The sequence below is a fragment of the Osmerus eperlanus genome, chromosome 25 (assembly GCF_963692335.1).
Source record: "Osmerus eperlanus chromosome 25, fOsmEpe2.1, whole genome shotgun sequence".
Classification (NCBI taxonomy): domain Eukaryota; kingdom Metazoa; phylum Chordata; class Actinopteri; order Osmeriformes; family Osmeridae; genus Osmerus; species Osmerus eperlanus.
In genome coordinates, this window is record NC_085042.1 from 2,940,662 (window position 1) to 2,953,833 (window position 13,172).

General features: G+C 43.8%; 2 protein-coding genes across 3 annotated transcripts; both read left to right on the forward strand.

The window, feature by feature from the left end:
- Positions 1–319: 319 nt before the first annotated feature.
- On the forward strand, positions 320–6,738 carry vsig10 (V-set and immunoglobulin domain containing 10). Of its 2 annotated transcripts, none has more exons than XM_062451114.1 (9): positions 320–360; positions 780–1,076; positions 1,437–1,730; positions 2,042–2,332; positions 2,738–3,022; positions 5,514–5,627; positions 5,800–5,812; positions 5,960–6,102; positions 6,481–6,738. In XM_062451114.1, the coding sequence occupies exons 2-9, from the start codon at positions 1,010–1,012 to the stop codon at positions 6,585–6,587; spliced, it is 1,314 nt and encodes a 437-aa protein (XP_062307098.1). In that variant the 5' UTR covers positions 320–360; positions 780–1,009; the 3' UTR covers positions 6,588–6,738. The 2 variants fall into 2 exon arrangements, with proteins under 2 accessions (XP_062307098.1, XP_062307096.1); XM_062451112.1 differs by having other exon boundaries at positions 336–635.
- A 2,770-nt stretch (positions 6,739–9,508) lies between these two features.
- On the forward strand, positions 9,509–13,153 carry wsb2 (WD repeat and SOCS box containing 2). Its single transcript, XM_062451701.1, has 9 exons — positions 9,509–9,868; positions 10,093–10,258; positions 10,367–10,557; positions 10,704–10,835; positions 11,122–11,222; positions 11,301–11,494; positions 11,946–12,029; positions 12,135–12,251; positions 12,657–13,153. Exons 1-9 carry the CDS (start codon positions 9,829–9,831, stop codon positions 12,850–12,852), a joined length of 1,221 nt encoding a protein of 406 aa, XP_062307685.1. The 5' UTR covers positions 9,509–9,828; the 3' UTR covers positions 12,853–13,153.
- Positions 13,154–13,172: the final 19 nt, after the last annotated feature.

Consider the following 13,172-nt stretch of genomic DNA (forward strand, 5'->3'; position numbering starts at 1 on the left):
GGAACACAAGTGAACCAATTGCGGAAATATTGCCTTAATATTGGGTACTGTCTAGTTGTTAGTTGTTAACTAATTGTCAATCATTGACTAGCCCGCAGATTCACAGTTATGCCTTGCCCCTGCGCTGCAAAAGAGCGCCCTCATCCCAAGCACACATCTCCTGCACACTGATGTTCATATTTTGACATGATTTAGATTTTCTGTCCTCTAATGTTTTCAAAATGATTAAAGTGAACTTGAGTGGAGCTTCCTTTGCGCACATGACGCGTAGACAGAAAGTTACTGTACCTTTAAGAAGGTAAGTGTTGGGTGTGGTTTGACAAACCTCAAGTTTCCGGATGAACGTGTGAACGTAAACAGGTATGTGTAGGGAAAGTCTAGCATTTCAGGAGGACCTACCAAATAGGCTAATGAATGCCGGTGGCTACCGATGGATAGGCCTAAGTTACGGATAGTAGTGTAATGGGTTTGAGACCCTCTTAGCCAACTGTCGAACCTCTTGGTTCGCGAGTCAGACAGTTGTACAGAAAAGCGTTTTATGTACTTCGAAATCAGGTAGCCTATGTAGGCAAAGAGTAAAAACATGAAGGCATTCGCTATTGCAATCTTTTTACTTTTATTAATGCATTGGACAGGTGAGTGTCAAGTATTTTAGTAGATGCAGAATATTTCCTGCCTTTACATCCAATTCCGATGTTGGATATACTATATTCAAAATCCACCTGCGGAGTCTGTTACATTAATTCTTGCTCTGTTCCGCCCCCATGTTCATGCGGCAGTTTCAGTCAAAGGCGCGGGTGAAACTCTTGGAAATCTGGGAGAGAGTACTCTACTTCCGTGTTACAGCCTCGGGAATAATACACCCGCATCCTACACACAATGGTCGAAGGATGGACAGCTTCTCCTGACCCGTAATCATACGAAAGTTTTGAACCAAGCTGCCCAGCGTCTTTCCATATTGGACAATGGCTCTCTGGAGATTCGGTCAACTTCCCTGTCTGATCAGGGCATGTACGTCTGCGATTCGCAGTCTGGGGGCAACCACACTCAATCAAGTGTTGCATTGCACGTAGTCAGTAAGTAACTTTTCTCCTAAATTAATGTACCATAGATAAATATATCCAGAACATTTTTGGAATGTAGATGTCTGCTCTTGCCACGCCAAGAATGGGAGCTTTGAAACTGGTTCCACAAGATTGCTTGGGGCAATAGCCATAAAGCCCAACCTTACTCACTGATACTAAAGAAATATAACTGTAGCCTGTTCTTGAACGAGCTGTTGTGCCATACTGTTGAGCGACAGGCAGGCCATAGTCCATACAGTTACTAGCTCACAGCTACACTCAATGTGCCAGTGCTGTGCTTTATACTGGAATGGCTAGAAAATGCATGGGCAGATTGGGCTCCACTGTCAGTGACTTCCTGGTACTTCCTAGGTGGACCCCTAAACGTGACCGCAGTCGTCAGACCAGTATCTCTGCAGCTGCCCAATGGGACGCAGGTCGTGTACAGAGGCTCCAACGTGTCCATGAACTGCTCCAGCCAGTCCTTCCCCGCACAGAACCTGTCCTGGAGCTTCCATGGGGCCTCCCTGGTCCAGGGCAGTGGGGCATGGCTGGACTTGAAACTGGACGACATCCAGCCTAGCGCCCAGGGAGAGTACACTTGCACTGCCCAGAACACGCTCTCCCAGAAGGCGGTCAGCTGGAGCACACTGCTACTTGTATACTGTAGGTAACCAGGAAGAGTAAACTCTGTAACTGAGACAGTGGGTGACAGAGCTGTGTCACCAGACAGGGATGTCACCACTTCCTTCTGTGTCAGTATTTTCTTTGTTGAACTAATGACTTCCTAGATTGACGTTTTGTTCTTATTGAATTCAGCACAATTGTAGCTGACTCTTACCTTGTTTTTTTGGTCATGTGTACAGTGTCAAAGTCTGCCTTCTCCTCACCCATTCATCAATATATCTCCCCCACCCTCACCCATTCATCCATGTTTCTCCCCCACCCTCACTCATTCACCAATATGTCTCCCCCAGACGCGCCAGAGAGACACCCAGAGTGTCAGTGGAGTTTGGAAGAGGTCCCCTCCCAAGTCCTGTTCAACTGCAGCTGGTTCGGGGCCTACCCCACCCCCACGCTGCTCTGGGGGGACAGCCAGGACGAGGGCGGGGGGGTGGTGGAGGGAGACCTGCTGGTGTCTCAAGAGGCCGACAGTCTGGTCCTGAGGAGGAACAGGTCGCAGCTCCACGAGGGGCTGAAGCTGAAGTGTAACGCCCACCACCGAACTCTGCCTGCGCGGGGGGAGAAGGCCTGCTCCTTCACCCTCAGTAAGTGCCCCTGTAGTGAGCTGGAGATGGTGTTGTTGTTGTTGTAGCTTCAGAACTGAGGAGTGTTGGATGGGCCCCGCTACGGTCTGCAGGGCTTATAAAAACATGGCCATTCGTGAAAGGCTTTGTTTGGGCCACATCCAGAACTAACAATCCCTTCCCTACTTTTTTTACATAACAAAAGAAACACACTATGTCTTATCGACCAGATAAGAGTTAAAAAAACAGTGAGACGGTATCCAGAAATGTGCAAGCTACAGCCTCACCCGTCCGTGGCCACTCTGAGCTCCCATCTGTCTAACAGAGTTGACGTTGATGCGGGCCGGAGGACAGATTGTAGTTGAAACAGATCCATAGCCAGGCACTGAACCCTGTCTCCCCCCCTCCTCTCCTCCCTTCCCTCAGGGTCTCCTTACCCTAAAGGAGACCCCCTGGCCGTGGGCGTGAAAGGCACCAACGTGACGCTCACCTGCTCAGAGGACAGTTCCCTCCCTCCAGCCAGAACCACCTGGAAGAGGACAGCCGAGCAGCTGGACGTGGTCCCAGGTCCTAAGTACCAGGTGACCCAGCAGGGCCCCGTGTTCAGCCTCACCATAGTGAACCTCACCCAGCAGGACGAGGGCCTGTACTTCTGCAGGAGCGAGAACCCACTCATGGTCCGTGAGATGGAGGTATACCTCACCGTCAAGAGTAAGTGCTGGGGACGAGGGTGGAGGAAGAGGGAAGGGAGTGTGTGTGTGTGTGTGGTTTTTTTTGTTTGTATTGTGAGGTGTTAATCTGAATTTGACAGAATTCACTTTCAGTACTTCATGCTGGAAACCAGGGCTCCATTTCCATGACTACAATGGAAACCAGTGATGGAGGCTCTTCTAGACTGTACAGTACTATGCAGAAGTCGTTGGCACCCAAGATCTTTTACATAAGACAATATAAGACAATGAATATTGTCTTATTGGGTGTGCTCAAGCCTTCGGCGAGAGCACAACCTTTGTTCTCTCACATATATATTTATTATTGTTTATTTTCGCCCCCCTAAAGCTCAGTCAATATTTGGCCTACATACACAACGGCGGTGTCAAAAGGTTCGTCTTGGTAGCGATTGCGTTGCTTCTATTGGAATTTACGTTCCGTTGCATGGTTTGGGCTTAACCCTTGTGTTATCTTCGGGTCGTTCTGACCCATCAGTCATTGTGACCCACCGTCGTATTGCGACAACTTTACCGCATACAAAAACAAAGTGAAGCATTTTCTTTTAACCGTTGGGCTGTCTCAGACCCCCCACATTGCGAAGGTTAAAAGAAAATTATTTTTATTTGTTTTTGTATTGGGTAAAATTGGGTAAACACAACGATGGTTCGTTATGAACCTTTGGGTCATGTGACCCGAAGGCAGCACGAGGGTTAAGTGAAGTTTTTGTGGCGAAAAGTGAAGCTAACGGTGGCTAATTTGCTAGCCACAGTCACTGACGTTACTAACGTCACTACGTCACTAACGTCACGAAAACACGCGTGACTACCTGTAGCAGAACATTCGTTTCGCATCTGTTAACTTGGGGGATAGCTAGGCTAACTATAGCTTTACTGCAAGGCAGCTGCAGAAACGGCACAAGCAAAGAGGCCAGGGTGATAACTATTTACTTATTTTACTTTGTGATGTGAAACACAATTGTAAAATGTAATGTACAATATTAGCTGATATTATTAAGGAAGTAGGCCCACATCTACTTTCGGAAACGGTAGTCTACTATTTCACTGAGGCATTAGCATGACATTAGCCTCTGTTACCCGGGCAACACATACTACAGTGGTCTATGATGCATCTGTTTTCAATCATTAAAATAAACATTCCTCACAAATACATTTTCATTGTAGGATTTATTATGACATTACATTACAAGTAAATGATTTGTGGGTGAAATTATCATTACCTGTGGTTTCAAACCAGTGTTGCTCACTGCAACGCTATAGCCTACGCGAGACACTACAAAAACATCGACACAGCTGTAGGAAGTCAAACGGCGACAGAACATGTTCGGCACTCCCCTTACTTAAACCAAAAGTCTTTCAATAGGTGAAACTATCTGACTACTAACCTGAACTTCATTGCCACAGCCTAAACTTTGTCAATCTGTTCATGAAAATAATTCATTTCAGCCTAAACCGTACAACGGAACGTTGAATCGAATTCAACCAACGCAATCGCTACCAAGACGAACACAGCAGTAGTCTAGTACTGTACTGTAGTAGAATTTACAGGGGCAGCTTCTCCACACAGGGCTATATCGCATTTTGCGTTGTTACTGACAATGATCGCTACCAGTGAGCTTTTTATGAATGAGCGATTTTCCACTAAATAAATGTCAAGCTTATTTACGTTTTTGGGGGCATATTTTCAGTTAGCAGATGGTACTGTTTGAATCGCGAGTCTATCTTCTGCCGGTAACGTCGTAGAATAATCTTCAAAGGGCGTTCTTTATTAATGAATGAATGCAATATGAGTAGGCTAAATGCCTGAAAATATCACGAGAAGGGAAAACTTAAAAGGACGTTTAAGTCATAGAGATTAGGTCCATTTTTACACCGGTCTGCCAAATGTATTCGTTTTGATTCAGCTATGAGGCTGCCTCTTGCAGGGGAAATGAGAAGACATCATATTTCATTCTACACTTCACTCGTATTTTGAGTTGTAAATAAGCAGCAAAAAAAAGATGCTTTTAAATCTATGTAATCTTTATAAATAATAAGTAGGCCCTATGCATTTTTATATAAAATATACAGACCCCTGTGCAACCGACGCAAGCAAGCACACCCTACAATTTCCCCAGAAATTGTACCCTCTCTAGTATTTAGTTGTTATGTCTACTGTATTTGTGCAGCAGTATACAAGTGCTACTTCGTGGAAAATCTTTGTTTAGTCTTTTCATTTCATTATTTCCGAAAGCATTTTTGCTTTACTTTCTTTAATCGTGCCTAAGACTTTTGCACAGTACATATAAACGTGAGTGAGTCGTGTCTGAGCTTAACTAGGTGAACACGCCAGACTGAGATGAGCCTGCACCACAGCCTTGTGCAGGGCCACACCTCTGGAACGTCGTCTAACCTGTTGTGCTGCCTGTACGCAGGTGAATAGTGTTACCCATGTCCAGCAGTGAAGCATGTTGTGGCTGTTGTTTTCTCCACAGCGACCTCGGTGTCCACAGGAGTCGTTATGGGGACTTTCCTGGCCATTCTCATCGTAGGGCTGGGCGTTGTCGTCGCCAAATCTATGTACTCCAGCCGTGACAGAATCTGCCTGGGTAAGATTGGGGGGGTTTGAGAAGTGTTGGGGTTATTCATAATGATGATTATAGAATGATACATTGTATAGGCGATTAAATAACAATATTAAGATCATTTTGAGCTCTCATTAACATACAGCACACTGGATTTTTGGTTGTAATCTCACTTTTGTCATTATCTTCTTCACAGCTCATGGATTTGGGTGAGTGTCTCGTTCCTCAGTACACATTACAAGCTGCAGGACAATAACAAAAAGGGCATTGAGCAACTTGTCTTCCACAAGAAAGAAGGGCCTCGTTAGCGCCGTGCGTGTCTTCCAGGTGCTCACAGAGTGGGCTTTCTCTTCCAGGAGGATGGAGGAGGAGAGGGGAGACGTGCTAAGCCTGGTGGAATCGGACGAGGAGGAGATTTTCCAAGACACGGTGCCCAGACTCCCCCCGTTAGAGAACGGACAGAACACCACACTAGTCGAGATACACCGCATTCCCTCCAGTGAGTAGCTAGCTGCTTGGTACTCTCCATGCACGCCAGTGATTGATGCTACCCACTTTCCATTTGCCCAACATTGGACATGATTGTATTAATTAACTGGATTAATTGTATCTTGGATCGTCTTATTATTTTTTTTATATTAATATTGAAAAAAATATATACTATAAAATATATACAAATATTTTGCCCTCTTGTTGATGTGGCCGTAACACTGCAGTTCCTAATGGCATCAATACAGTTCTACTCTCATTCTGTAGTAAATATACATGGGTGTTTTTTGCATTTTCTTTTGATTGTGCGTCCTGTAGTAATTTAACATTGCGTGTGTCCTCATCTGAACCTAGAATCCACGTTTTAACTGCTTGATCTTTTTTCCAGGTGACCATGACGACACAGAAACTGTTGGTGACTATGACGATCAAGATTCAGGGAGGCAATCCAACACGAACATACAAGAGGACAATGTGGACCTTGTAACATTTTAAGTGTTGGATGTTTTTAGACAAATAAGTTATCTTTTTAAAAGCATATCAAACGTCCTTCAGAAACTGTGAAGAGAGTGTAATAATATGTTTGTATTTGACTGCAAAACTTCATGTTATCAGATGTAATTTTCAGGTGTGTGTGTTATATTGGGCTGTTTTCTATGGCTTGATGGCATTTGGGGGGGGGGCATGGCTAGTTAAAGGGAATGCAAGAAAGAATGAGATGTAAGTGAACCCATTTTAGGGTTAAGTAAAATAAAACTTCAAAAGCATTTTTTTTTTTTATTGATGCATAGTGACAATACGGAAACACAAAGAACAGCATACATTATATTGGTACATCAGTGCACTAAAACACACAGAGAAACAACAATGACAACAGATCAGATGGCTGATCTGGTCAACAACTGGGTCAGATAGCTGAGCGGTTAGGGAATCGGGCTATTAATGAAGGTTGCCGGTTCGATTCCGGGCCGTGCAAATGACATTGTGTCCTTGGGCAAGGCACTTCACCCTACTTGCCTTGGGGGGAATGTCCCTGTACTGGATAAGAGTGTCTGCTAAATGTAAATGTAACAGAAAAAAAGAATAAATTATCACAGAACAAAGAGGAAATAATGTATTATCCTTTAACCCTTGTGCTGTCATTGTGACCCACCTTTTGCACCACGACCGTGTGGAGCACACATAAAAGTCACATTTTTGTGGTTATTTTTAACCAAACAAAGAGAATTAAGAAGCGAGTTCATTTGTAGCTTAAAGACATGGAAGGATGGCTGTCCTTGTGGAGGAAATATTTGGCTTGCAGAGTAAAAAAGTTTACAACAAATTCCAAAGGGTTGTTCACAGGGTTCTCATAATAAAAGAGAAAATCCTCCCTGGGCTTTGCCATCAGAGAGCACCCCCTTCTTAAGTTTGTGAGGTTTCTTTTTCCAGATAAAGTCCAGAAAAAAAAATCTAATCTCTTTTAACGATTTATTATTAATAAATAAAGAGAGAGAGGGATATACAAAGTGAGAGACCGTCTACCTTAGATAAAAGAGTTCTACCAAACATAGATAAGTCTCTTTGCAACCAAGAGTTAAAAATAATTTTGGTTTTGGCCATTTTCGCTGTATAGTTTAACTGATGTCTATCTGTTAAATTCTTAGTTATATGAATTCCAAGGTATTTAACAATATGTTTTACTGGAATATTCTTCATGACGCTGTGCATCACACTCATGCAAAGGTAGGATCTCACACTTGGAAATGTTCAGCTTGAGAACTTCTCAACCAAAGTTAAAGCCCAAGACAGCTGATATTTGTCTTGCATAAACAAAATGGTGTCATCTGCCAATTGTGCAATTTTTATTTCTCTGTCAAAAATATGTATACCTTTAAATTCAAGATCATGAACTACACTTAATGCCAGCAATTCTGTGACCTGGAGAAATAAGAAGGGAGAGACTGGGTATCTCTGCCAGATTCCACATTTTATCTCAAATCTATTAGTCGTATTTTGGTTAATTATCACTGAATTATTTATATTCTTATAAAGCATTTCAATAATATTAATAAAATAATCACCAAAACCAAATAATTTAAGCGTTTTCAAAAGGAATGCATGTTCAATAGTGTCAAAGGCCTTGTAGAAGTCAAGAAAAGGGAGAAGAGCCTGTGACTGCACTGCATCAGCATAGTCTACCAGATTAAGAACGAGTCTTACATTGTTTGTTATGACGATTTTTCATAAAGCCAGACTGTGCTTCTGATATGATATCACCAAGGCAAGTTTTAAGTCTATTTGCATTGACTAAGGCTAATATGTTATAATCAATCGTTAACAATGAAATTGGACTGAAATAATTCCTTGTTTCATTGTAGTAGTCATCTCCTTTTGCTCCACACATTCTTTATACATACAAAGCAAAGGACCCTGAATATATTCCCAAAAATGCACACAGAATTCCACTGAAAGCCCATCTACACCTGGAGCCTTACCTTTTTCATGGAATGTAGAGCTTTATTTCAGCAACAGTTATATTATAATCACAAACTGCTTTGTAAGTGTCATTGATTATCGGAATATATGTACTTATTTTTTCAATGAACATGCTGCAGTTACTGGGATTAAACTGGAAAGAGTACAGACCTTTGTAAAAATCTGCAAAAAATTCTGAAATTAACACATGGTCATTAGATTTGGTACCATTTATATTAAGAGAAGTCAGGGCTTTTTTTTCGCCCTTTCTCTTCTCCAGTGCAAAAAAAAGTTATTCTCGCCCTCCTCTAACCATGTGGTCCTAGATCTTATAAAGGCCCCTTTAGCTTAATCCAAGTACAACTCGTCAAGTTGCAAGATGATGTTTTTTACTTCTACCTTTTCTTCATCAGTAACATTCTCCTTAGACAACTCATTTATTCTTTTAAGTAACTTTGTCTTCAATTGATTTCTAGTGGCTTTAATAGTTGTACACCTCTTAATGGCAATATATCTTGTTTTGTATTTAAAGAACTCCCATTTTTGTTTACATCCCTTACTTAAGTCCGAGAATAATTCAGTTATCAAGTATTTAACACTATTGTTAAAGTTTTCATCTTTTAGTAAGTTATTATTCATCTTCCAATAACTTCGTAATAGTGGAGTGTCCTTCTGGCTGACCAATTTAATTGTTATCAATTTATGATCAGATGGTGGTGCGAATGAATGTAAGACTTCCTTAACAAAATGTATAGTGTATTGGGAAATCCCAAAAAGATCAATTCTTGATTTAAGTGTTGAGTTTTTGTTTGACCAGGTTAAGTCCATTAGATCAGGGTTAAAAAACGCCACGTGTTAACCAGAGGAAGGCAGAACACGAGGACAAAACATCAAAAGCCTTTATTCTCAGATCGAGGGACGTCAGAACAGAACGTACTGTAATAGAAAACAAGAGCACGTGCGTCAAGGGAGCCAATTGGAACGAGGGTTAGGGTTAGAATTCTTTTCCAGGAAACCAACAGCATTTTTCGCATTTGACATATTTTCCATCGTAACGTACGAATGTAACCTCAATTCGGGTTCAGTCTTTTAAATGGTAGGGGGATGCTCTCGCGTTCTTCTATTGTATATAGATATACAGTCAAAACGACTTGTTTTTTTCGTAGCATAGGAGGCTTATCCTCTTCGGAGCAACTCCTTACTCGGATCGAACGGTGAGAAGCAGGAAGTGAACCGTACTAATAAAGAATGTGATAAACTGCTGTCAACACTGGCAATAATGTGTTCGTCGGAGGAAAAGATTGGGCAACGACCTACATGTAAGTCACATTTTCATGTTGAAATGGTTTGATTATATTAAAGGCCAAAATTAGAAATATAACGCTCTAGTGTTTTTGCATGGTAAACTTATGGGGAAACGCATTTTTTGCTGTCCTCAAATGCTCAACTCCTGTTTCACGTTCATGGCGCTTTTTCATCCTCTTTTTATCCAATACCATCACACTTTCAGTGTAATCGTTTCCTCATCCCTCTCTCCCCGCAGCGCCAGAACAGTTGTTAATGGAGCTAAGGTCAGCACATGCACCATCCCTGCACGGGCGTGCCGGCTGCGAGACGTGGAGCGTTGACTTCTCCCCAGACGGCGAGTGGTTTGCCTGGTCTATGGGACACGGCATCGTATGGCTGGTTGCGTGGCCCCTTGACGCCGAGTATGTAGACTATTTATGAACAAATATATGCCAAATACATACAGTACATTACGTTTCTGAGTATTGCTACGTGTCTTAATTGGAATGTCAATGGACGTCGTCTTTCAGCAAAAAAGGCCGGGACAGACCAGACAAAACCATCACCTGTGGCCAGACAGTTTGGGGGCTCGCCTTTGGACCACGCCCACCCAGTGCGGCGTCATCAAAGGCTAATGCAGCGCCCAATGAGAGGCTGTCCAGCCTGCTCCTGGCCACAGGTTTGGATAACGGTGTGATCATGATTTGGAGCGTTGCAACTGGTAAGATATTTTTATTGTAATTGATAACGCTGATGATAATAAATAGAACATCCATACTGCGTATAACAAGCTTCACAAAAGAAAATATGTTAGTGAGTACATGAATAAATAAATATATTGTATTAAGTCTTGGGTTTCATTTCCAGGTTGCCATCTCTATGACCTCAAAGGCCATGATGGCATAGCCAGAGAGCTGGTGTTCCCTCCCAACGGAAAACTCACCCTAATCTCTTCCTCACGAGACAAAACCCTAAGGATATGGGATCTAAACCACAAAGGTTATTCATCGCTCTGTTCCTTTATATTTTACACTATGACCCGTGGATCATATTGATCACATCTGCAAATCAAGTCTTTCATCGCCGAAGCTTGACAAATGAGTGTGTTTCTCCTGGTGCATCCTGGGTGGGTATAGCTCAGTGGTAGAGCATGGACGGCAGATCAAGAGGTTGCAGGTTCAAATTCCCCCTCCCCGGTACATTGCTTCGGTTAAAAGCGCATGCAAAATAAACTCATTTTGACTACATCATCACCTTCAATGATCTTCTCCTCCTTGTCACTCAGGTAAGAAGGTCCACGTCCTCTCTGGACACAAAGACTGGATCAGCAGCTGCTGTGTGTCTCCTGACTGCAGCATGATCGCGTCCGTCGGCAGGTTTGACAGGGTAAGACGCATGCCTGGACACGCCAGCAATCAGTCTGAACCGGAGCCACTGTTTACGTTCTGTCCCCCCCCCCCCCAGATGGTGTGCCTGTGGAGCCTCAGGTCCTACACTTTCATCAGGACACTCAGTGTCTTCTTCAAGACCTTCTTCCTGCTTGTGTCGTGCGACTTCTCCCCGGACGGGGCGCTGCTTGCCACAGCGGCCTTCGGAGGCGCCAGCTGGTGGATCGACCTGTGGGACCCCTACACTGGAGAGAAGCTGGCCTCACTGGTGTACGCGCAGCCACACTGCACTGTCCTACTGTGGAACAACACTGCACTGTAACACTAACAACACTGCAGTCGTACTGTGGAACAACACTACACTGTAACACTTAACAACACTGCAGTCGTACTGTGGAACAACACTACACTAACACTTAACAACACTGCAGTCGTACTGTGGAACAACACTACACTGTAACACTTAACAACACTGCAGTCGTACTGTGGAACAACACTACACTAACACTTAACAACACTGCAGTCGTACTGTGGAACAACACTACACTAACACTTAACAACACTGCAGTCGTACTGTGGAACAACACTACACTGTAACACGAACAACACTGCATCTTTACAGTTCAGTCACACTGTTGTTTACCTCCACCGTAATACGGTGATGGTACTTCACGGTTTAACCTCCAGCGCTAACGTAGCTCCCGCTTGCGTTTGTCCACAGGGATGACTGCATCCACGGGCAGAACCAGATCTCCGCTCTGCAGTTTTCCCCCGACGGCCTGCACCTGGCTGTCGTCACCGACAGGTGAGACGTCCGCCTGCCTCGCACCTTGTAGACGTCGGGGGCCCCTCCGCCCAGGAGAGTTCAGCGCCGTCTCTCTGTTGACTGAGGCCGCTCTTCTGGTTTCAGGGCGGTGTGCGTCTGGGAGCTGGGCCAGGAGGACATGCTGCTGAACACCAAGGGGCAACACGCCACCAACGGACTGTGCTGCAGATTCCACCCACAAGGAGGGGTCGTTGCCATGGGGTAAACATTGTCTTGAATTGCGTCCCTCCTCCATAGGACGAGTCTCCGGAATGCGTCCAGCTATACTCTAGTCTGTGAGGTCGTTGTTGGTCTGTCGTAGCTTGGACGGGTTGAATGTGTGCCCCTCTATGCAGCTTTTACAAGTACACCCTCCTCAGAGCAAGGTTTCTGCCAAACCTTTTATACAAATGAGGGTTTGGTTCCAACCCTCATTGTGACAAACCTGATTTATCTTAGAACCATTTAATTCATGTAACCTGAAACCTACAGGGGGGTAGCTAGAACTCCATGATTAGAGTTGCAGCCCCATTAAAGAGAATCCAAAAAGTATGTTTTCTACTATCAGAGAGCACCCACTGGACAGTCTGCTGTTAGGGGCAACCTCACAAGCCTGTGTTGTTACAGGACCCGGGACGGCCACGTGAGGTTCTGGAAGGTTCCGCTCAAGGTACCCAGCCTGGTCCATCTCTGTCGCTCTGCCCTGCGCTTCTCCGTCTCCACACAACAGGTACAGGCACTGCCCATTCCACGCAGGATCCTCGATTTCCTTACCTACCGGAACATTCCCAACGTCTTCAACGAGCCCACCTGGGACTCCTGAGCAGGAAGAACCTGTATTCCCGAGAGGCAGACATTGCCCAGGCTAGTCAGATGTTTAACTGTTGTGATTTATTTGTTTTAATTGTCAGGGAGGAGTCTCATATGATGTGACTAAACTGGGTCAGCTGTGAGAATGTAAAGCTGGATTTTTGCACTGCTATTGATTGTATTTCAAAGAATTATATTTTTTGTTTGAGATTTTCCCAGATTTTATATTTATTGTGTAAATCTAACTACAGAGTAACCAGTAAAACTACAGAGATTATAGGACCAAAAAAAGAATAAAGTTATTTATAATATTGCGTGCGTGGTAGATGTGTG